The following is a 25132-nucleotide window of genomic DNA, read 5'->3' as shown; positions in this document are numbered from 1 at the left end:
TCACGGGCGGCCTGGCAGCTGGCGGCATTGAGGCGGACGCGTCTAGAGGTCCGTCTGACCGCGGAGTGGGGACCTGGTTTCGGGGCATGAGCTGAGGGCACCACGCCGAGGCCACGAGGTGAGTCCGGCCGCGAGGTGTCCCTACACCTCGGCGATGGGTCCTCAAGGAGGTCTTACAGGAGGCCTCCCTCGCAGGACAGCATCTCTGGCCCCGCCCCGGATTGTCCTGCCGCTGGCCCGGAAATAACAATCGAGTAATGACCCGTCGCGTGTGGGAATTCGCAGCCAGAAATCGGGAAGCCAGGGTTCCAGGCTTGACCCCACCACTAGCTTTTAGGATCAAGTGTCTCTTCTTCTCTGAATTGTGCTTTCCCCAAATGACTTTCTGGCTTCCAGGGTTGTTGCAGCTCAACTGGAAGGATAAATGTAACCGCGTTTTGTAATCTCTGGTAATCTAAAGGATTGTTGCTATTGTAAACGCAAAGCATTTTGATAGTCCCATGCCGCCTTGATCTTTTGTTACCCTTTACCGTTTCTCAAAAAACCATATACTGAGCTGTCATCAAAACTGTCTTATTTAAGACTCACAACGACCTCGTGAGACAGGGATAGTTGTATTGTACCTATTCTAGGAAGGAAAAAGAAACTGAGGTTCCGAGTGGAGAAGTGGCTTCCTTCATTTAGTAAATATTGAGTACCAACCGTGAGCCAGGCAGTACTTAAATGTTAGGAATAGAACCATGATCAAGATAGGCAAGATCCTGTCCTGTTCTAGTGTAGGAAACAGAAGAGAAAACATTAAGAAATACGTTGAAATCGCATTAGGTAGGAGGGAAAAGGTGGAAAGGTGGCTATGATACAGACTAACAAGGGGGTCTGTTAAGGAAAGCTTTTCTGTCGAGAGGATGCAGAAGGATTGTGTGAGCCGGGCGCAGTGGTTCACGCCGGTAATCCCAGCACTTTGGGAGGCTGAGGCGGGTGGATCACGAGGTCAGGAGTTCAAGACCAGCCTGGCCAACATGGTGAAACCCCGTCTCTACTAAAAATACAAAAGTTAGCTGGGCGTGGTGGCCGGTGCCTGTAATCCCAGCTACTAGGGAGGCTGAGGCAGAATTGCTTGAACCTGGGAGGCAGAGGTTGCAGTGAGTGGAGATCGTGCCACTGCCCTCCAGCCTGGGTGACAGAGTAAGAATCTGTCTCAAAAAAAAAAAGAAAAAGATTGTGTGACTTGCCAAAGGCACAGTAACTAGGTGCAAGTCAGGATTTGAATCCAGACCTGCATATCCTGCACTCTTAACCAGTAAAACATTGTACCTTTTTGTGGTAATAAGTATTAATAGCCATTAGTATTATTGCTGATTTTAGACAGGAGAAGATCAGAATGTCCTATCATTCAAGTCTCAAATGTCATCTCCTTTAGAGAGACCTTCCCTCCACTCATTCTAAAGTCATCTAGCCCCCTTCACATCACCCTTCTTAATTGTTTGTGGCATGTGTCACTAATCATATTTTCTTAATATTGCTTTTGTTTTGTCCTGCTCCCCTTCCAAATATAAGTATCCAGAGGATGGGGACCTTGCTTGTTCACTGCTCTGATTCTAGTAATTAGATAAGGCCTAGAAAATAGAAACAGTACATTTATTTTTTGAATGACTGATTTGTTTAAAAAGTAGGGGGAAAGGAAAGCAGAGAGAAGACAAAATGGTTCTCCCCTGGGATTCTATTTCTGTCTTTCACCTTCCTCCCACGAGGTAAGAACAAGAGCTGTGGCTCATTCATTTCTGTATTTCAATACATAGCCCAGAGTTTAACAGTTCCTAGTTGCTTGACTTACATTGCTGAACAGATTAAAGATGTGAGGGGGGAAAGGAAGAAAAATTCCCTCATGTGCAGGGGGTAGATAGACATATTCAATAACAATTGCTTAGGGACTGCTGTGCTAGACTTTATAGGGTGTGCTGAGATGATTAAGAGGTAATGGCAGTTGTTGTTGCTGACCCCACAGTTCCTGTAGTGCTGACCTCTGAGATACTTCTGGGTATAGGACATGTGTTTTCTAGCAGGGTCTTCTGAACTCTGGCACAGCCTGCTGTCTTCCCAGCCCCTAAAGCTTTATTTTACATCTGCCATCTCATTTTGGGTCCTCGAAGCCTTAAATTATAAACAAGGCAAAATTTATTAAAGATGGGGAAACTGAAGCTCGGAGAGAAATAACCACAATTTTTGCTGGGCATGGTGGCTCACACCTGTAATCCCAGCACTTTGGGAGGCCAATGTGGGCTGATCACTTGCGGTCAGGAGTTCAAGACCAGCCTGGCCAACATGGTGAAACCCTGTCTACAAAAAATACAAAAATCAGCCGGGCATGGTGGCACGCACCTGTAATCCCAGCTACTCAGGAGCTGAAGCACAACAATCGCTTGAACCCGGGAAGTGGAAGTTGTAGTGAGCTGAGATGGTGCCACTCCCCTCCAGCCTGGGCAACAGAGTGAGACTCTTTGGGGGGTTGGGCGTGGAGAAGAAATGCCACAATTTGAAACAATGTCTTCTGACACCAAGTTTTCTGTTCTTTATACTGCTGCCTCCGTCATAATCATCTTTTCTCCTTGGCTGTGAGATGAGACATTTTGGGAACTAAGACTAGTAATAATTTAACATAAGCTGAATGCTTCCTAGGTGCCATGCACGGTTCTAAATGCTTTAGGTATATTAATTCAGTGAATCTGCAGCATAATTTCATGAGACATTATCCCCATTTTACAGATGAGGGAACTGACGCCAACAGTGGTTAAATAACTTTCCCAGGGCTACACAGCTAGCGATTGTTGGAACTTGAATAACTAAGGAGAAAATTAGTCTCTTCTTCCTGGTCTGTCTCAAAAGAGTAAGCATGATAATAGCTTATATTTATTGATTACGTATGTTGTTAGATACAGTATTTAGTGATTTTTTTCTGTCTTTAATCTTCACAACTCTGTAAAATATGCACTATTATTTCTCTAGATAATGAGGAGACTGAAACCTAGAAAGTTCATCAAGTCACACAACCTGCTTTCAAACCCAGTTGTATCTATGCACAGATTTCTTATATTGCCTCTTCCCTTTACTGTATTGCCTATTCCAAGAGGAAAAGGGATGGAATGCTGCTCTTCCCTACCCATCCCTTTTAATGCCATTGAGACTCTTCCTGGTGGTTTCCAGGGTTTATTTTGGGTGACAGTTGTTGAACTGAAATATCATGTAGTAATAGAGATTTTGGCCTCCTGCCCAGTCAGCCTCTGGCTTCAGAGGAGGAAAACTTTAGTTTCTCTACACAGAACCACACCCCTTTCACCTTAAACGGCAGCTTGTGTGCTCTGGCTGCCAGAGGAGTTATCCCAAGGGAACTGGTTCTGGGTCCCTGGTTGTGGAATAACTGAGGCCTTTGAAGGACTGCCCAGAGGGCATGCGCTCTTTGAATAAATGTTTGTTGAGTTGAATTTGGAGTCTTGTGTTCACACATTGTTATTCCTCTCCTGCTTGAATGTTCACATTTACTTTAGTATTTCATAGACATTGATGGAAGCAGAAACCAAAACTCTTCCCCTGGAGAATGCATCCATCCTTTCAGAGGGCTCTCTGCAGGAAGGACACCGATTATGGATTGGCAACCTGGACCCCAAAATTACCGAGTAAGTCTAAATTACCTTAGTTCCTTACCTACAATATTGGGATGTTTTGCCATGATGATGTCAAGAAGAATTTTCAAGGGGTGTGGGATATAGTTTGACCCTGTTACTTACATTTTGTCTTTGAAGAGATAAGATGTTGTTATTAGCCTGTTATCTTGTCATTTTTCTTACATTTGAACTCTGCTACTGCAGGGACACAGACTTGGGTATCCTTTAATCCATATACCTATTTTTTCCTATCTGCTAAAGATGTTCTCCCATTTCCAACCATTTGAATCCTTGTACCTAGTGGCTCTAGGGAATTATTCTCTAGAATCAGCCTTGGGCATACGTTTGTACGCAGAATTAAGGAACAAGCGGAAGTCTCAGTACCTTTGCAAACAGGCAGAGGTGTACAACTTGACTGTAATTCATGTTAAGCAGCCATAGAACTATAGAAGGTCAGCGTTATAAGGAACCTTAGAAATCATCCCTGTCCCTTTGGTTTTCATTCATTCATTAAATGATTTAAGTGCCATGCTAAGCAGTTTTCAGACTTCTTAAATCTGAAGAGCCCTGTCTTTAAGTAAAAGTAACCCTGAAGCTATATATAAAATAAGAGCTCAGAGTTGCTCTGACTAAAAGGTAGAAGATGGAGCCCAAATCTTTTGTCAGCTTCTACCCTTTCTTTGGCCATCCCTGTTGAGGCTCTATAGAACTTCTGGGGTTCCATGGAGCACACCTGACAACCTCTGATGGGAACCAGGCTCTTTATGCTACTGTAGAGAAAACCAAGTCCCAAAAGACAGAAGTACCTTGCCCGAGATCAGGAAATTAATTGAATTGCCCTGACTCCCTGCTCTTTTACATCACAGCCATTAAGATGAAAAGGAATTTCTTAGCTGAGAAAATTGAGAGGTTTTTCCCTTCTGCCAGTTGTTTGATAGGGGGAGGGTGGTGGTCGGTGGCAGAGTAGAATGAGTGGATTGGCCTGTAGGAGGTCAATGCTGAAAACAAGTTTTTTTGTTTCTTTTTGTTTTTTGAGATAGAGTCTTGCTCTGTCGCCCAGGCTAGAGTGCAGTGGCGCGGTCTTGGCTCACTGCAACCTCCCCCTGCTGGACTTAAGCAGTTTTCGTACCTCAGCCTCCGGAGTAGCTGGGACTAGAGGCATGTACCACCATGCTGGCTAATTTTTGTATTTTTAGTAAAAATGGGGTTTCACCATGTTGACCAGGCTTATCTTGGCCTCCTAAAGTGCTGGGATTACGAGCTTGAGCCACTGTGTGAGGCCGAAAGCATGTTTTGAGTATATCATCAGTCATATAAGTGACTCCCTTTGGAATAGTGTTAAAGATGAGGGGAGGCCAGGAATAGTGGCTGATATCTATAATCCTAGCACTTTGCGAGGACGAGGCGGGCACATCACTTGAGGTCAGGAGTTGGAGACCATTCTGGCCAACATAGTAAAACCCTGTCTCTACTAAAAATGAAAAAATTAGCCAGGCATGGTGGTGTGTGCCTACAGTCCTAGCTGCTTGGGAGACTGAGGCACAAGAATCACTTGAACCTGGGAGGTGGAGGTTGCAGTACTCGGAGATTATGCCACTGCACTCCAGCCTGGGCGACAGAGGGAGACCCTTTCTCAAAAAAAAAGAAAAGATGAAGGGAGGAGAGAAGGAAACCTGCTTCTTTGAGTGTGGGATGAGACAGGTATATATGAGAGTTAGGATTGGGAAAGAGAAGGATCTAAACTTATAAATCAGGATTATAACAGAAAGTCCCTTATACCTGCTCAAGCTCATAACAACCAAATGTAAATATATTTGGGTCCCTGTAGAAATTATGACTGTATTTAATACGTGTTGCCCACATACTATGTTATATTGGTCACAGGGACCCTGGAGTAGATTGCATTTATTTCGATTCTCTTTTATGATTCATGATTTTTGAGGGTGAGTATATGAATCTGTCTAACCTCTCAATTAATGTCTCTTCATCAGGGAAGTTTTTTTCATCATCCAGAACCCAAGCTATGAGGGGATGCTCATAGTGGTTTCCATTCCCACCTCTGCCTGTCTGAATGGAAATCTAAAGTGTGGAAACAATGTTGGTTGTGTTGGCCGCACTTCTCTGTAATGAGACTTTTGTTCTAATTGTGTCCTGCTGCCTGACAGGAAGGTTTAAATGGGCATTTGCCACCTCAGTTTATGTCATAAGTTGGAGTGTGTGAATGTTTTTTTCAATTAGAACATTGGCAGGAACATCGAATCAGAACTTTCCCACTGATATCTCTGCTCTTTTTACATCAGGCCAGAGGTAGACATCAAGTAATAAACTGTAGATCAGAGCATGCTGGCTGGAAGTGCTGGGCTTTCCCTGTGGCTGGCTTCTCCACTTCCGTATCACCAAAGACCATTTTTATTATTTTATTCCATAGATTCTTTTTTTTTTTTTTTTTTTGACAGCTCTGTCACCAGGCTGGGGTGCAGTGGCGCAGTCATAGCTCACGGCAGCCTGGAACTCCTGGGTAACTGGGACTACAGGTGCTTGCCACCATGCCTGGCTAGTTTATTGTTTGTGTTTTTGTTGTGTAGAGACAGGGGTCTCAGTATGTTTCCCAGGCTGGTCTTGAACTCCTGGGCTCAAACGATCCTCCTGCCTCAGCCTCCCAAAGTGTTGGGATTACAGGCATGAACCACTACACCTGGCCATCCTATAGATTCTTTACCTTAAAACATTTCATCTGTCAGACAGATTGGTTTCTTAAATTTTAATAAATTTATTTTTAAAGCTATAAATACTGCCTGGCGCGGTGGTGCATGCCTGTAATTCCAACACTTTGGGAGGCTGAGACGAGTGGATCACGAGGTCAGGAGATCAAGACCATCCCAGCCAACATGGTGTAACCCCATCTCTACTAAAAAAATACAAAAATTAGCTGGGCGTGGTGGCGTATACCTGTACTCCCAGCTACTCAGGAGGCTGAGGCAGGAGAATTGCTTAAACCCAGGAGGCAGAGGTTGCAGTGAGCCAAGATCATGCCACTGCACTCCAGCCTGGGTAACAGAGCCTCTGTCTGGAAAAAAAAAATAAAGAGATAATTACAGTCATAGCTTATGGTTAACATGAAATGTTTAGTATTACCTCATTTAATTTACTTAATTATAGCAAAGGCACCTGACATTTTAGTAAAGTAAATCTTATCTTGTAGAAATAGATGATTTCTTTCCACATTTTTGAAATACAAAAACTTCTGGATCATGTTTCTCTCAGGGCATGTAATGGTAAGTCTGGATGAACTGTAAAATTACATATGTAACTTAGGTGACTATATGGTACCCGTCTTGTAGTGCAGTCTCAAAAAGTATTAGTTGAATCCAAACCTCTAAACTTCTAATGACTCTTAACAGAAATGTGCCGAGCATCCTCCAGTTTTCCTGTTTAAACGTACGTTCCATCCATAAATTGCTTCCAGTTCCTACCATTTCCCCCTTCAACAGACCCTTCTTACGTCTCTCTTTCCTGTATGTATCCCTCTTCCCACCGCCGCTGCCTGATCTCTTTTCTGAACCGATTTGAATACCTCACTCATTCAATTATTCTTTTACCTCTTGTTAGAAGACATTATAAACTTACTGTCATGAATGATAGTAAATGTAAAACAGTGGCAATTTAAAAAAAATAGCCACTTTTACACCCAGTGTTTTAGTTTATTCTGTAATTATTTCTAGTCATTCTACGTGTGTGTGCCTGTTGGTTATTAATCAGTCCTGCTCAAGTTACACCAGGATGTCTGTCAGCCTCCTCCCAGCAGAATATGTGTTCCTGACTGTCTAGCACTCGAATATTACTCTTCCTGTTTGTTTGTGTTCACTCTGTGGTTGTAATACCATTTTAGGGCTCTGTTAGGTACCAGAAATATTTGTATGACTAAATACGTCTTGGAGATTAGGATTTGAGGGAGTGATGATGCATTCTTGTTCATGGAAGTAGCAGATTCCAAACCTATGTTCTTTCCATTATATTCTGATTCCTGTCAACTATATCATATGTAACAATTTCTCACAAAATGAGAATGTTCAACTAAATGATCTGAGCATTACTTCTAGCTCTAATATTATATGAGTCTCTCTTACATAACCCCTTAAAACTTTGTGAGGTAAATGGAACAGATACTATTTTCCCTGTTATATAGGAAATGAAGAATGAAGTAAGTTGGCTCAGTATACTGAAGTAGTTAATGATAGTTCCCACTGCCTAATTTAGTGTTCTGTGCACAAATATTCTAATTATTGAATAGTCATAACCTAATGTATTCTGTTCTAAATCTCAAAATGTAAAGATTTCTTTTTCAGTGTTGTGAGACCCAATCTAACTTTAAGGGTAAGCAATACCTCTGAATATCATTATTAGTGCCATCCACAAAGAAACTGAAAGTTATTGATCTAAGACATTATCTATTTTCTACACTATGGTTTTTTTTTTTTCTAAAAGGGCTAATAATGACTTTCTTTTTCAAGTATTAGATGTGCTGTATAAAATGCCAAATTTGTAGCCACTGTATTAGCATATACAAGTATGAAAGAGAACCAAGTCAGTAGGAATGCCAATAGAAGGAGCATTCTGAGTGGTGGGAAAATCGTAAATAAAGGTCTGTAAGTAGGAATAAGAAAGATTGTTATGTGTAAGTAGAAAATCAAGATCTTTTTTACTTAAGCAAAAGTTGAATACTGGATGGGAATGAAAATAGTGGCTGAATAGATGGAATATTCTCAGGTTAAAACAGAATCTTTAAAATTCATCCAGACGAGTCTGAATTACATGAAAAAGGGACTCATTCTGGGTGTTTAGCAGGAGACTGATAGCATGAAAGTGTTGTGGGTTTGTTTGTTGTTGTTGTTGTTGTTTTGTTCTGTTTTTGAGACAGAGTCTCACTCTGTTGCTCAGGCTGGGGTGCAGTGGCTCAGTCTTAGCACTGCAACCTCCACCTCCCAGGCTCATGCAATCCTCCCACCTCAGCCTCCCAAGTCACTGGAAGTATAGGCATGTGCCACCACACTCAGCTAATTTTTTTGCGAGGTCTCCTTGTATTGCCCAGGCTAGACAATGATGTGTTAATAGAGAAATTTTACATCAGTACGTAGGATGAATTGGAAGGGCAGAAACTGAAGATGAACATTAGCTGAAAGAGATTGCCATGAACCAGTCTTGCCATCAGTTATCACCTAGATAGAGACAGTGAACTTGGAAACTGATGGGTAAGTCTGAGAGATGAAGAAAGTGATTGAAGTGGAGTGGAAGGTTGAGGTAATCCTGATGTTTCTTGCCTAAGGAATGTGAAAAGATCATGTCCCCTGACCAGAGGGATAGCTGAAAGGATCATCAGTTTGTGGTAGGGAGGAATTCAGTTTGGGGTATGTTAGGTAAACTTAGAAGCATTGGAGAGCCATCCAGGTAGAAATGTCCTTCAGATAAAGACTTTCAGGGGTAAACTAGGTAAGCTAGAATGCAAGGGAAAATAAATGCATGAGCATGTGGGAACAATGTGTTTGCCCCCTGAAGAAACCTGTTTCTCTCTTAGCCCATTCCTTATGTCTCCTTCATTGTCCATATATCTTTTTATGTTTTGGTTTGCATGAAACAGCCTTCACTGTTTGGTTACTTAATTTGGAAACACAGTAAGACCATTTAATAATGTGTGTAGCATGAAACATAAAAGACCCATCTCATAGTAATTTCTATATATGTTTATAAAGAAAATTTTCTCTACAAGAAATTGTGCACTAAAAATAATCTTAAATCTCATTTCGTGGGCTTCCAATTGCTTACAACGTGAAATTAAAATTCCCTCAACCCATGACATTCTTTACAGCCTGTCCTCTTTCTACTTTTCAGCCTCATCTCACTAGCTACCCTCACTCTAGTCCAATGGATCAGACCTTTTTTCACCTTTATGTCTTTGCACATTGGTTAGTACTCACTCACATGGACACAACCCAGTCAGTTATCACTCCTTTCATGAAGCTTTCCTTCACCACCACCTTCCCTGCACCCTTGGTCCTCATTCTGTGCGCTCCTATTCATACCTCTGTGTCACGTTGTTTTGTAAATGTTTGATTACATTTGTCTCTCTCAATTAGAATGTGTGGTCCTTGAAGGCAGGAACCTAGTTTTATTCATCTGCATACTCCATATGCCTGCTTGGCTCTAGACACATTGTAGATACCTATTTTAACATTTGTATAGATTAATTACTTCTGTGCTATTAGGCAGAAAAGCTGTCTTAAAAACCAATTACAGAAAACACTGATTAAATTGCAGATATATGTGTGGGACTGGTGTGCTAATTTTCTAGCTCCTGAAGGCTGCAGGGCGCACATTTCATTAAGAGAAGCAAGCCTCTGCTGAGTAGTGTGCTCTCCGCACTTCAGCAGCAGATAAAAGTGCTTGCAGATGTGAAAGCAAGATCCTTCATGCTTTTTTCACTATCAGAGCTTGCAGTCCCCATCTCCAGGAAGCAAAATAGTAAACATTTCATTCCTTTTGTTTCGGTGTTCCGATAATTTTAAGAAATTATCAAACAAGAAAAGAAATCCTGGAGAAGTTGAAAGACACAGACCTAAGCAGATGTTCCTGGAATCTTAAGGTCGCACTTCTTGGGCAGATTGTGTTTGTTAGCTTTACAAAGAGTAATCTTTTGTTGGTGTGTTTTTTTTCTGAGTAAATTAAAATTCATTTCTTAGGAAATGCCAATCGTGTTACCTTCCTGCTATTAAGCAGAATGGAGCTAATGAAAGATGACCAGCCCACAGTAGCCTTAGATTTTTTTTTTTCTTTAAGTCTTGCTCTGTCACCCAGGCTAGAGTGCAGTGGCGCGATCTCTGCTCACTGCAACCTCCGCCCCCCGGATTCAAGTGATTCTCCAGTCTCAGCCTCCCAAGTAGCTGGGACTACAGGCATATTCCACCATGCCCAGCTAATTTTTTTGTATTTTTAGTAGAGGCAGGGTTTCATCATGTTAGGTAGGCTGGTCTCGAACTCCTGACCTCAGGCAATCCGCCTGCCTTGGCCTCCCAAAGTGCTGAGATTATAGGCATGAGCCACTGTGCCTGGCCTAGATTTTTTTTTTTTTTGAGATGGAGTCTTGCTCTGTTGCCAAGCTGGAGTGCAGTGGCGTGATCTCGGCTCACTGCAACCTCTGCCTCCCAGGTTAAAGCGATTCCCCTGCCTCAGCCTCCCGGGGTTTCACCATGTGGGCCAGGATTGTCTTGATCTCCTGACCTCATGATCTGCCCACCTCAGCCCCAATGTTGGGATTACAGGCATAAGCCACTGCACCCAGCCATTTTTTTTTTTTTTTTTTAAGAATCGGTTTGACTCCCCATTCTGTGGCAACTGGCACGGTGTTAAGATTTGAATGGGTTTAGTAATTGGAAGATGTAGCTGTGAATTAAGGACCCTGGGGGAGATTATTCTAGCCCCTCTGTATGTGTGAAAGACTCACCCTTGCAGTAAGCCTATTCATAACGTCAAGTAAAACCACAGGTTTGCACTTAAGGTGTCTTCCTTTCCCCTGAAGTCACTTCCTACATTCTCTCTAGTGGTTGAGGTGTCCTGATGGGAGTTGGGAAGTTAGAAAGTAGGGGATCATGGTTGTTTTACCTTTCAAAATAAACCAGAGTAACATCCACAATATGCCTTGGGAGCCTTGCAGTTGTCCCAGTACTAAACCTGTATTATGTCTTTCTTATTCCGCTGTGTCAGACACTCAATCCAGGATAATGGACTTGCTTGTTGATGTGCATTAGTATCAAATTTAGTATAGTGTATGGTCCATTTCATATCTTTCTGCCTCCCAAAGGAGAGACTTACTCAAGGATAAAATTTTGATGAGTTTCTCTTAGAAAACAATGTGAATATAAATGTGGCTATAATGTAACTTTACTGACTCCCTGTGGGGTAGACTTCCCAGTAATAACAGATTTAGCATGTGGGCTGATACCTTTTTAGTATCACAGGGACAGCATTGTTTAGAGAAAGCCTTGACTCCATTTGAATAGCACGGAGGATGCCAGGAGGAAGGCCAAAGGGAAAGGAAACGGGAGAGCTGTTGGTTTGTCTCACCCCCACATCAGATGACAGGAAGTCGGAATTGAGATTGGCCACAGCAACCTGTTAAGGCCACATCTGTTTGAATAACTTAAAAGCTCTATGGAAACCGAGTAAGGAATTTAAGAAGAGGATGAGGGGCAGAGTGGCAAGCAATCGCTTGGAGTGAACATCCTGTCAGGAATAAATTTCTTCCTTGACCATCTGTATTCTTTACTTCACCATACCCTAGAGTATAAACTGTGTTAAGGCAACTGAGGTTGGTTAGTTACCCATAGCTGAATGGTTTATTGGACTGGCCAGGTTCCCCTGACCTTTGTGAAACTGGCCTCAGTCATGTAGTAATTCCACATTGTCCTAATGTTCAGTCACATCAGTGATTGAAACTCACAAGTGCTGTGGAAGTATCACTAGGTGTGACTTGATTAATGGCAGAGTTTCTCACTGCGCCAATGTGTGTCTAGGAATTAACTACATAATCGAATAGGAAGATCTTCCAGGACTATTTTTTGTTTGTTTGTTTGCATGAATGCATATATGTTTGTTACTTTATTTTTGAAATAGGGTAGGCTTTGGCTTTTGAAGGGTTGATGTGTATTTCTGATGGAGTTACAGTTATTCACAAATGCCATTTCACTGCCAAGGAATTAAAAATAAATAAATCAACACTATTTTTGAGCTTTTCTCCAAAAGAAAAACAAATAGTGCTCGTAGGCCAGACAGCTGTTTGTAAGGTGTGGGGTTTTTGTTTGGTATTTTTGTGTTGGACAGATGCATAGCCATGACAATTCTAGTTCCCATTCCAAATAGAGACAAACAACTCTGTTTGCCAAATAAACTAACATAGCAGTTTGGAGGAGGGCAGGGGGCTGGGGTGAGAGATTTTATCCCTCGGGTAAATTATCTCCTGCTTTTATCTCGCACTTCAGGCTGAGTGTTCAAAAGAATTCCCAGAGCATACTCATGGGCTCTTCTTTCTCTGCAGATACCACCTCCTCAAACTCCTCCAGAAGTTTGGCAAGGTAAAGCAATTTGACTTCCTCTTCCACAAGTCAGGCGCTTTGGAGGGACAGCCTCGAGGCTACTGTTTTGTTAACTTTGAAACTAAGCAGGTAATTGAGCTTTCTCCCCATTTCATAGTATTTATCAAGCTCTGTCATAATTATCTGTGCATCTCTCTTGCCTACTAGAATAGAAGTTCCCTATAGGCAGGAGCCATGTCTGATTCATCTATGTGCCTTACACTGAGTCCTAAAAGAGGTCGTCCTCAATAAACAAATGAATTCGTGAATAACTTTCACAATTTACCCTCCCTTGGCCAAGGTTTAAGACCTACATTTTTGACCAAATGCATTAGGATGCCCACATTGAGCACATGGACATCTCCCTCCCTATTCTCTTTTGTTCGTTCCTTTACTGGCTGGCTAACGGACAAAGCCTTCTTTGCTTTCAGTAGTTTTGCCCAGTGGTACAGAAACCTATCTGTGATGAGACACCCACAAAGACTCTTTTGTTATTTCTTCTCAAGGTCTCAGAACAAATACATATAAATTTTAATATATGTGGAAGAGAGCATTTACCTTCGACCATGGTATATACATGGATCTCCTTGTATTAAAATTTAGTCCTTGAAGTAGAAGTGCATTGATAAAGGAATTGAATTTGATTATTACTAAATGTAGAGATGCTGCATGGTACTCTATAATTGTATTCGTCATATGTAAGAACATTGCATTGTTATCGTTATGTTAATAATTTAGGCCTGGCTCACACCTGTAATCACAGCTACTCAGGAGGCTGAGATGGGGAGATTGCTTGAGCCCAGGAGTTTGAGACCATCCTGGGCAACATAGTAAGACCTTGTCTCTAAAAAAAGAATTTTTTAATTAGGTGTGATGGCTCACCTGTAGTCCTAGCTACTTAGGAGTCTGAGGAAAAGAGGATTGCTTGAGCCCAGGAATTCAAGGCTGCAGTGAGCTATGATCACACCACTATACGCCATCCAGCCTGGGCGACAGAGCAAGACTCCATCGCTTAATGATAATAGTAATGATAATAATTTGTATGAGTGTTTTTCTTATTCTAAAAGTAATGTGTGAATATTATAGATGAAAATATAGATAACTGAGAAAGAAAATGTAAATTACTTGATCTAATACCCAGAAATAATCACTGTTAATGTTTAGTCATATGTCTTTTCAGTCTTTTTTGGTCTCTTCACATTCACACACACACAAACACATAGACAGTGTTTAACGCACAGATAGAATCATTATCACATTTATCATTCAAAGTATACTAAAATTTTTCTACCATATTATCACATCAAGATAACATTCTGTATCCTGATATTGTGGCTTCATTGGTGTTTGTATGTACGTGTGTGTGTGTATGTGTGTGTGTGTGTGTATAAAATCATTGATTTGTATCTGAGATTTGGGCATTTTATTGTATGTGACTTAGACTGCATTTAAAAACTAATCATTTTTGATGACTACATAATGTGAATATATGATATTTGACTAGTCCCCAATTGTTAGCTATTTGGGTTGTTTTGCTGGTATTTGGGTTGATTCACTAGTATAAATATCACAAGAGTATTTTTACAGTTCTAATTATGTATATTTGCCACATTTGTGGAGATGGAGTGGCATCATCAAAGTCCATGCATAGTTTTTCTTAATACAACTGCCAAATTGCCTTCAAGAAATGATGTATCAGTATGTTCTGAGACTGTAATAGTGTCATTTCTCCTTGCCAGTGCTGGGTATTTTTTTATTTCCTCTAATTTTTGTAAATATGATAGCCAGTAAGTAATCGTTCAAGTATTTTGAGGGAAGCGAAATAATGCACTATAGAATTAGCATTCTTTTTTTCTTTTTTGAAATAAGTTCTTGCTCTGTTACCCAGGCTGGAGTGCAGTGACACAGTCATGACCCACTGCAGCCTTGACCTCTAGGTTCAAGTGATCCTCCCACCTTAGCTTCCACAGTAGCTGGGACCATAGGCACATGCCAGCACGCCTGGCTAATTTTTGCATTTTTTTTTTTTTATTGCTTTTTAGGTTTTGGGGTACATGTGCAGAGCATGCAATACAGTTGCATAGGTACACACATTGCAGTGTGTTTTGTTTGCTTTCTCCCCTTCACCCACATTTGGTATTTCTCCCCTGGCAATCCCTCCCCACCTCCCCCTCCCACTGGAATTTTTGCATTTTTTGTAGCAACAATGTTTGACCATGTTGCCCAGGCTGGCCTCAAACTCTTGGGCTCTAGCAATCTGCCTGTCTCGGCCGCCCAAAGTGCTGGGATTCCAGGTGTGAGCCACCACACCTGACCAGCATTTTTAAATACTTTATTCTTTCTTAATGATAAAGTGTGGTGATAATTCTTTTTTTTTTTTTTTTTTTTTGAGACAGGGTCTTTTTGTCATCTAGGCTGGAGTATAGTGGCACGATCACAGCTTAATGTAGCTTCAGCCTCCTGGAGTCAAGCATTCCTCCCATCTCAGCCTCTCAAGTAGCTGGGACCACAAGCACACACTACCCACTGGCTAATTTTTGTATTTTTTTTTGTAGAGGCTGGGGTTCACCGTGTTGCCAGGTTGATCAAACTCCTAGGCTCAAGCAGTTTGCCCATGTTGGCCTCTCAAAGTGCTGAAATTACAGACATGAGCCACTGTACCTGGCCTGGGAATTGCTGCAGACAACTAAATCCAGTGGTCATGTTGGACATAGATGTTGGCTTAAAAACACTGGATTAAAATACAAAGCCTAGTTTTTATTTCTGGCTCTTTTATTTATTAACTTTGAGCAAGTCTTTTAACCTCTTTTGGCCTCGATTTTCCATCTAAGAATGGAGGTTAAGAATACATATCCTTCTTACCTTACAGGAAGTTGGGAGAATAGATGAAAGTATAAGAAAACCTAGTTGGCATTTAATAGTATTTTTGAATACGTGAAATTTGAAATAATGTATATAGGTAGGAAATTATTTTTAAAAAACACCTGCGAGCAATTTATTACTGCTGCTACTTTGGAACTAATAGAGTGCCCTATAAGTTCTTATTCACCAAGAGAAGCTTAAAAGAATAAAATGTTTTTTACCTGTCATTCTAGCTCTGTGTGCTGTAGTTGGGTGAGGATGACTGGTGAATATCCAATGCCTGACACACAGTGAGAACTCAGTAAATATTTGTTAAATGTCATACTGGTAGGTTCTGGAGGAACTAGAGAATCACCAGTAAAACCAAACTAGAATGCCTACCGGCTTCTATAGGCTCTCCCTGCTCCCCGGGACATCCTATTTCTCCTCTGTTCCTTAAGGGCTTCTTCACCCTCACTAAACATGGGTTACACTTGTCCAAATGCCTCATGGATACAAATGGGGCAAAGGAGGTTCGGCAGGATGGAAAGTACAGCCAGATTTCCTGGAAATGACCTAGAGTGACTGTTAGCCAGCTTCAGGAATTCCTTTCAACCTTATTACTCCTGTGTCTGATGGGGAAAGGGTCAAGGAACTTTTGATTCTGAAAACCAGGTGCGTACATTGACTCACACAGATACCTTGCCCACAGTCTCTTTGACTCACTCCTGCTTTTTCCGGCCTAGTTTCCTTCCATGCCCTTTAAAGCAGTTACTTACTCCTCACTATGAATCCAGGGAGTACACCCTAGTCCAGGTTATGGTTCCAGGACCCTTTGGGGAGTACAGTTTCTTGACATAGGAGGTGCTACCTAACTAACAGAAATGTGAATATAGGTGTTACCTAATAGGAACAGCACTATTACTAACATATGTTAAGTGTATATCATATGCCCCATCCTTACATACATTCTTTGAGTCCTCACAACCACTGAGGAATAGGTATCCATATTATCCATTAAAAAAATTATCCATATTTTACAGACAACAAAGCTAGAGATACTTAAGTGACCTCCGAATATCATAGCCAGCAAATGACAGACCAGGATTTGAATTTTTGTCTGACTGGCTTTTAAAAACTCATGCCTTTTTAAAAATTCTGCCTTTTAAAATTGTAAACCCTTGCCAGTTATTTACCAAAAACAATTTGATTAGAAACTCAGCAATCAAAGCTTGTGAGGCCATGTGAGAATACATGTAGCTAGTCAAGCACTTCAGTTTTTAACTAACATTTGTTTCTTTCCTGGACAGGAAGCAGAACAAGCCATCCAGTGTCTCAATGGCAAGCTGGCCCTGTCCAAGAAGTTGGTGGTGCGATGGGCACATGCTCAAGTAAAGGTATGTCTGAGAGGCTAGAAAGACAGTTGTCCACTTACCCGTTTATATCCCAACCTCCTCACGCCTGAAACAGCCATACTTCAGTCTCCTACTTGTATTTCCCGTGCGTGTTGCCAGATTTTTGTTTTGAGGAAATCTCAGGAGGGATTAAGTTCCTTGGTAATTTCTCTCCACATGCCCACAGATCCTGGTTCTGATTGAGTTTCTCATGTGGCTAATGTGTATGCTCAGACCTCTGTCATTTTTTTTTTTTTGGTGGAGGGCTGTTCTTTGGAGGAAAAAATGTATTTATTTTTAAAATCAGTTGCTGTGGGCATTATTAGACTCTTCCCAGCCTCTGACTCAGTGGAGAGTTTGAATTTGTTTATTCTAAATGCTTGAGAAATGTATGATTGCTGAAAGCACTGCCATCTCCTTACTCCAGAAATCTTGAGAGTAACTAGGGTGTGGGTTCATGGGACTTTGTAGTGACTTTGCAGTGCCTGCATTGTGTCTAAGTCCTGAGAAGTAGCAGTCTGCCCTGTTCATTCTGTAATTAGTGTCTTGGGAGAATACACTAGAAAAGCTTCAGTCAGTAAAAACAAAAACAAAACAAATGGCATTCTGTTCCAGCTGGCACAGAGGTGGTAAAGTGTGTTGACTGGAGCAGTCCCAAGAGTTGATCTGCCTCCTTCTGCAGTGCGGACTTGACAAACCTACCTGCACAAAGATTTGTGACAGTTTTGAGTTAGAGCTGAAGTCTTTAGCTCTAAACGTGGTTTTTTATCAGAAACTCTCTACAAACTTCCCAGTAAAGAGTCACAGAGACTAAACAGACATTTAAGCTCAATGTCCAAGCTGAAAAACAAAGTACAGATACTTTAGATCCTTCTGAATATTTCAGGTAATCACAGAGCCTTCTCAATTTCTAGGACACATTGCCTTAAAAATAGAACAACAAGGAGAATCACCAAATGCTTTTTTACTCAAGGGAAAAATCAAGTCTCATTTGCTAAACCCGTTTTCTTGTTCTGCATCTCATTGAAAAGGTATGCAAGATAGGCCGGGCACGGTGGCTCACGCCTGTAATCCCAGCACTTTGGGAGGCTGAGGCGGGTGGATCACGAGGTCAAGATATCGAGACCATCCTGGTCAACATGGTGAAACCCCATCTCTACTAAAGATACAAAAAATTAGCTGGGCATGGTGGCGGGTGCCTGTAATCCCAGTTACTCAGGAGGCTGAGGCAGGAGAATTGCCTGAACCCAGGAGGCGGAGGTTGCGGTGAGCTGAGATCGTGCCATTGCACTCCAGCCTGGGTAACAATATCGAAACTCCGTCTCAAAAAAAAAAAAAAAATGAAAAGGTGTTCAAGAGAAATCATCCTCCATTCCTGTCTTCCATTTGAAAATCTTTGTGCTTCACGGTTCTCTTCTCCTATAAATCTTTTTTGACCAGAAGCTCTTGATTGCTCTTCAGTATTATATTTACTTTTTACAAGAAGTATGTAATTATCTGGCTAGGCATGGAGGCTCATGCCTGTAATCCCAGCACTTTGAGAGGCTGAGGCAGGAGGATCGCTTCAGGCCAGGAGTTCAAGACCAGTCTGTGCAACATAGGGAAGCCCTGTGTTTATTTTTTCTGATAAAATTTAAAATAAAAAAAAAGAATTATGTAATTATCTGACATCAAATTAAATTACTACTTTTCTGTAGAATGTTGTCTGTATCAACAACTGAAAGTTATTACTACTTGTATTCTCCACTCAGGACTGTTAAGAGTTAAATATCATGCTTGGTGGTTACTTTGCAAAATTTAAAGTTTTTTTGTTTTTTGTGATAGGGTCTGGCTCTGTCACCCAGGCTGGAGGGCAGTGGCAAGATCTTGGCTCACTGCAACCTCTGCCTCCTAGGCTCAAGCAGTCCTCTCACCTCAGCCTCCTGAGTTGTTGGGACTACAGGCATGTGCCAGCTTGCCTGCCTGGCTAATTTTTGTTTTTTGTTTGTTTTTAAACAGAGACAGGGTTTTTGCATATTCCCCAAGCTAGTCTCGAACTCCTGAGCTCAAGCAGTCAGCCCACCTTGGCCTCCCAAAGTGCTGGGGTTATAGGCATAAGCCACCATGCTTGGCCACTTTAAAGTATTTTTAATGCAATAAATATTGTAAGAGGTGATATGTGACAGTTAAAACAAGAATATAAGAAGGCAACCCTCCTGTGTGTTTGTACCATCTGGGAAATTGAAAGTTGACATTTTTTTCCTACCAAATAAGGAGGAACTGATGGCTAGATGGAAGCTTCTTTTTCTAAACTTACAACTTTTAGGCCAAAACTGTGTGAAGTGTTTCTTTAATTCTAAATGTAAAGTGGTCCTAAAATGGTCTAGAAGTAAGCTGATGATACACTGATGGTATTAGTTTCTGAACCCATGCACTACAGTAAAGGGCTGGTTTCTGCCCAAATGAAGTAATTCTCTGTTTCTCATTTTCAGAGATACGATCATAACAAGAATGATAAGATTCTTCCAATCAGCCTTGAGCCATCCTCAAGCACTGAGCCTACTCAATCTAACCTAAGGTAAGATGGTATACTATAGAAAGACAGTAATTCAGGAGCTTCAGCCATTGCCTCATACCATGTCTTCATAAAATAGTGAGTCTTCAGACTCTTAGAATTTATTAACTTGACCTATTGAGAGAGATGCTCAGTTAATTTCCAGAATGTATACATTTCCTCTCCTTCTGTCCACCTAAGATCATGTACTCCTGGTTTACAGAGTTCATTCTCGTAAAAAAACTGGGTATAGCTACTACACACCAAGCCTTGTGGTTGGCACTGAGGATACAAAGGCAGATCAGTTATTACTCTAAAAACAAGCATTTTAATAAGGCCTTGGGTCTCTTTGGCATTTGTCATAGACTAATTTCTCCCCAATCTTAAGTTACCTTATACAGAATTTTAGTTTGCAGATGTTTGATTCTGTGTACCATTGCAGTGGCCATAACAGTTTTCGTACGAATTGTTAGTTATTTCTTTGGAGTTTAAAACAGGAGAACTAAGGGTTGGGCAGAAAAAGGGGAAGTTAAGTGGATGGTTGGGCAGAAGTAGAAGGTGGGTTTTTTGTTTGTTTGTTTCTTATTTTGTTTTGCATTGTAGCCTAGGGAGAAATTTTAGCAATAACAATAGCAATAACCAGGATTTATTGAGCTTACTAGGAAGCAGGCACTTTGCTGAACACTCATGTGAAGTATGTCATTTACTATGGCTGAGATCACACAGGTGGCAAATAACAGAGTCAGCATTCAAAGCCAGGTCTATTAGACTTCAAAATTCAGTCTTTTAGTTACTACGTCAAAGAAGCTCCAGGCCGTAAATTCAGGACTGCAGTTCTAAAGCCTGTTCTGGGGCTGGGGAAGAAAATATGTGAAGGAGCATCAGTGATACATAAGGATCAAAACCAACAATTCTAAAGTCGGGAAAGTGATGCTTATTAGGGCAGAGCACCAAGTAGGGGGTTAAATGCCTTTAGTGTGTATTATGTGCACCAGACAAAACAGATTTATAAGCATCTCATTCAACTGCAAGGGAAGGTAGTCCTAAAAGTTTCAGGAATGATAAATTGGTACATTTAAATTAATTTTATAGTTACTCATTTAAGTTTAATATTATGATTTTTGTTTTTATTTTATGCTCCAGGGAATTAAGTGACTTGTGTAGATTCACTGGGAACATATATCCACTGTGTTATTTTTCTCATAAGATTTGAACTCCTTGATCATAGATTGACTTCCATGAAGGTTGTCATAAATCTAACTCCTATTGGAAAGAGATGACTGCATTTATGCTTGATGGTCTTCATATTACAACAAACAAGTTTCTTATGATTTGTGTATGCCACTTGTTTACAAGATAGCCTAAGGTTTTCCATCTATGTTTTTATCTGGAGTACCTCAGCTTATATCTCTCTATTAACATTATGCCTAATGAGAGAAGGTTGCTTCCCTGTGACTTGTATAAAATCAGTGACTGGCTGTGCCATTAATGGAAGAGGGCCAGAATGCATCTCAGTAATACATAAGTGTTCTTTTTATTGTAACTTAGTTTTTAAATTTCTTGCCCATGTATACCTTTTGAGGATCTCCAAAAGGCCATGTATACACTCCTTGCAAGTTTCTCTCACTGGCTATATAGACCATTAACAGCATCAAGAATGGAAAAGGAAGGTAGCCACAGGCCAAAAACTACCTGCTGCCTAAGTGTTTTGCATTCTGGTCCAGGGATAGCAATGACCTCAATCAAAAGCAAATTCCCCACTTCTCTAGCATCTCCTCACCCTTCCTGTGTAGTATAGGACTATTTTGCTCTTAATCGGGTGGAGAAGAAAAAAATGAGGGCTTTGATGATGAGTTGAATCCTCACTCTGCAATTTGTTAGCTGTGTGAACCTTGGTTATATCACTACCTCTGCATTTGTTTCTGCATCTATAAAACATGGATGATAACCCATGTAGAGCTATTTCAAGGATTACAGACCTTATAAGTAGGTCAAGTGCAGTGGCTCATGCCTGTAATTCCAGCATTTGGGGAGGCTGAGGCAAGAGGATCACTTGAAACCAGGAGTTCAAGACCAGCCCATACAACATAGTGATTTTCCATCTCTACAAAAAAAATTTTCTTAAATCAGCTGGTTGTGGTGGTGTGTGCCTGTATTCCTAGCTACTCCGGAGGCTGAGGCAGTAGGGTAGCTTGAGCTCAGGAGTTCAAGGCTTTAGTAAGCTATGAAGGCACCACCGCACTCCAGCCTTGGCAGAACAAGACCTGTCTCAAAAAAAAATAATAATAATAATGTAAGTAAAATGCTGGGCACTGTGCCTGGCTCACTGTAAGCACTTTGTAAATGATAGCTTTTATTAACACATCTTCATCAGTAAAAAGAAACTGAATAGAATTTCCAGAATGTTTTCTTTTTTCCATTTTTATTCAGTGATTCAGGTGAAACCTGGGCTTTTTGAGTCAGTTTGTATTCAAATCTCTGCTCTCACTCTCTCACTGTGTAACATTAGTCAAATGAACCTTTCTATGCCTGTTATCTGTAAAATAAAGAATATAACATATAATAATATTGTTTTCAATTCTACAAGAATTATTTTTAGTGCCTACTCTCTGCCAAGTACTAAGGTGCTGAACAGAGTCTATATCTGAGGATTAAATGTAAAACCATATTAAGTACTCCTAACAATGCCTAGGCTCATGTTAAAAATTTAATAGATGGCTCAGACTTTACCTCTTTCTTAGAATGAGAGTATTAGTTATTTCTGGCTTTTATATGAAATGTTTAAATGTTTGTAATTTAGTATTTTGTTGCTTCTCTAATATTCCCAAGAGGCTTAAGGAGATGAACTCTACAGGTATTTTCTAAGTGTACCTAGGTCCACTCTGATCCTCTGCTGTTGTTTTTCCAGTGTCACTGCAAAGATAAAAGCCATTGAAGCAAAACTGAAAATGATGGCAGAAAATCCTGATGCAGAGTATCCAGCAGCACCTGTTTACTCCTACTTTAAACCACCGGATAAAAAAAGGACTACTCCATATTCTAGAACAGCATGGAAATCTCGAAGATGATGGTTGTGAATTACTGTAGCAGCAAAAGCAAATTGGTCTTCACACCTAAAATTGTCTGCCTTTGTACTTTGTAGATGTGAATGGTACTATTCAACAGAGCACAATCACATGTTAGCGTTTGGTAACAATGTTTTTGGATGTTCTTATGGATGTTTCTTCCCTGAACTATGTATGGAATTGAGCATCATCCAGAATAAATAGGATTGTATCCCAAATAGTGATTTGAACCCTGGGATGCTCTAATTGGCTGGTTTGTTTGGATTTGTAACTCCAGAAACATTCTATAATGTGCCAGAGCAAATGGCAAATACATAAAATGTTATTATTTAAATCAGGCAACTAAATATATTAACGTCTACTAAAAAGTTGAGCATTTTCTTTTTTTTCTTTTTTTTTTTTTGAGACAGAGTTTCACTGTTGTGACCCAGGCTGGAGTGCAATGGTGCGATCTCGACTCACTGCAACCTCCGCCTCCTGGGTTCAGGCAATTCTCCTGCCTCAGCCTCCTGAGTAGCTGGGATTACAGGCATGCGCCACCATGCCCAAAAGTTGAGCATTTTCTATGCTTATGTGTCTTTACAACATAAAGAAAAAGTAAGAGACAGGGAGGAAAGTGAGAGACAGATTTTTAAATCATGTTCAGAACTGTTTCAGAATTTGCTATGGAAATCCCTCCAACTGGACTGAAAAAGAGAAAGTTCTTGGCAAAAGGGACCTGATTCTTTGAACGAATGTTGTAGTAATCTGTTTATGCATTATGCTTATTGTTTCAAAATCCCAATTAGGAAAACATGGTGTATATCTTAAAATAGTTTGGGTTGACAAAACTAGAATCAAATGTAACATTTTATACCACAACAGAGGTTCTACTTGGAAATTGAACTTTTATTCTATAGCAATCATTTTTTTTCAAATCTAAATAACCAAGCCTTCTATAACACCACCTGTTGCTATTATGGGACTTTTAAAATTGCATTTATTGCATGGGATTGTTTTTATAGCATGAAAATGTTCTGTTTGGAATTGTATCATGGTCAGTCTAAATAGAAGCAAAGTTTTTTTGAAAACCTCAACATTGCTATATTGGTCACTATCAAACACACAATTTTCTAATAATTGTGTAGTGGAAGAGATTGCATCATCTTGTGCCAGACAAGAAGGGGACCTGCAGCGGGCACCAAAAGTCAGTGGAGCAGACACTGCTGTGGCACCAAGACTACAGTGTGATAGGTAGTTTTAAAAGACTACATGATTTGAAAATGGTTCTTCACTTGGAGAACATACTTGCCTCTGGATATTTTTGTCACTCTAAGCGTTCTAAATATAACAATAGAGAAAGATAAGTCAACCGACAGATTTGGGGAGGTATTTCTTCACATTTTGGTCATTTTGGTGCCAAGTTTGATGTACTGTTTAATTGGGTAGCACCTTTGCTTCTTTACCAGGTATGTATCACTTAGTTACTCCAGGTGCCCTTGGTGATTACAGACTGTGTATCACTATCATCCTTAGCAAAAGGAAGCTTTCATTGTAGGAACTTAACATCTTCCCATGAGTGTAAATGAATTTAAGACCTTTGAATCAAAACATCATAGAGGGAGGTTTTAGAATTCATAAAACTGGTTCGATGAAGTGTTTATTACTTCTCCCAAGGTGACTCTTTTTAAATATCTCTAGATATCAAATACTTTATTAGCTGGGTCTGTCTATGATACAAGTAACTCTTCTCCTATTTGGAGGATAGTTCAGAGAGGTAGGAGCATTATCTCCCATTTTTCTGGTGACTTCTTGGCATATAGAATTCACCATTTTATCTGTAAGTCTTCAAAGGGTTATGGTGGAGTAGAACTTACATAATGCAAAATAGTCTTCTATTTTTAATAGGAACTTAGAAAAAACTTAGAATTATATATAGAGTTGTTTTCTTTAGAAACCAGAGCTATTTATGTGTATTTAAAGCAATGTTTATTATTTGTACTGACTCTTATCCCTCTGTGTGAATAAATGTAAAACAGTGTATATGTGATTATATTTTCTCTCATTCATTTACTGGCATAGACTGCAGTTCTCTGGCAGGCTCGTTTCCACTCAGGACTCGGGCCGGCATGTCCAGGTGGGGTGCTGCTTCTAAGTGCCTTCTCTGCAGAGGGCTCTGGCTAGAGAGTCAAACTCAGAGGCAACTCTCTTTACCCTTTATGCCTGCCTACCTCTGTTGTTAGAGATAAGAAGAGAGGTCAGCTGTTTCCATCGCAAATGTCACTATTTGAAAAGAAGTTGTTAATGGAATCTCTGCAAGTATCGTACTGTGTTTAGTCTCTCATAGAGACTTCAAAGGAATAAATATATGTATCATAAACATGCTGAAAGCACTCTGACAAAAGGTTTTTAAATATCAGGTGTTAACTTGTTCAACTCTTTGTTATAAGGTTCTCTGTACTTTAAGTAAAATTATTATTTGGTTTACTGGTTAATTCTTTCAGTTTGCTAAAATTATGTTACTTATAATTTGGGTTTA

The 25132-nt window shown here is 40.4% G+C and overlaps 1 protein-coding gene across 11 annotated transcripts; it reads left to right on the top strand.

Annotated features, from left to right (window-relative positions):
• Positions 1–8: 8 nt before the first annotated feature.
• Positions 9–24636, top strand: RBM18 (RNA binding motif protein 18). 11 transcript variants are annotated; one of them, XM_035256575.3, is made up of 8 exons: positions 9–118; positions 1671–1751; positions 2764–2884; positions 3543–3671; positions 12745–12871; positions 16933–17019; positions 19488–19573; positions 22458–24636. In XM_035256575.3, exons 4-8 carry the CDS (start codon positions 3559–3561, stop codon positions 22615–22617), a joined length of 573 nt encoding a protein of 190 aa, XP_035112466.1. In that variant the 5' UTR covers positions 9–118; positions 1671–1751; positions 2764–2884; positions 3543–3558; the 3' UTR covers positions 22618–24636. The 11 variants fall into 11 exon arrangements, with proteins under 11 accessions (XP_035112466.1, XP_078231737.1, XP_017831423.1 ...); XM_078375608.1 differs by lacking the exon at positions 9–118 and adding an exon at positions 249–426; XM_078375606.1 differs by lacking the exon at positions 9–118 and adding an exon at positions 249–449.
• Positions 24637–25132: the final 496 nt, after the last annotated feature.

The sequence above is a fragment of the Callithrix jacchus genome, chromosome 1 (assembly GCF_049354715.1).
Source record: "Callithrix jacchus isolate 240 chromosome 1, calJac240_pri, whole genome shotgun sequence".
Classification (NCBI taxonomy): domain Eukaryota; kingdom Metazoa; phylum Chordata; class Mammalia; order Primates; family Cebidae; genus Callithrix; species Callithrix jacchus.
The sequence above is the reverse complement of the archived record's forward strand: the minus strand, read 5'-3'. Positions and strand labels throughout refer to the sequence as shown.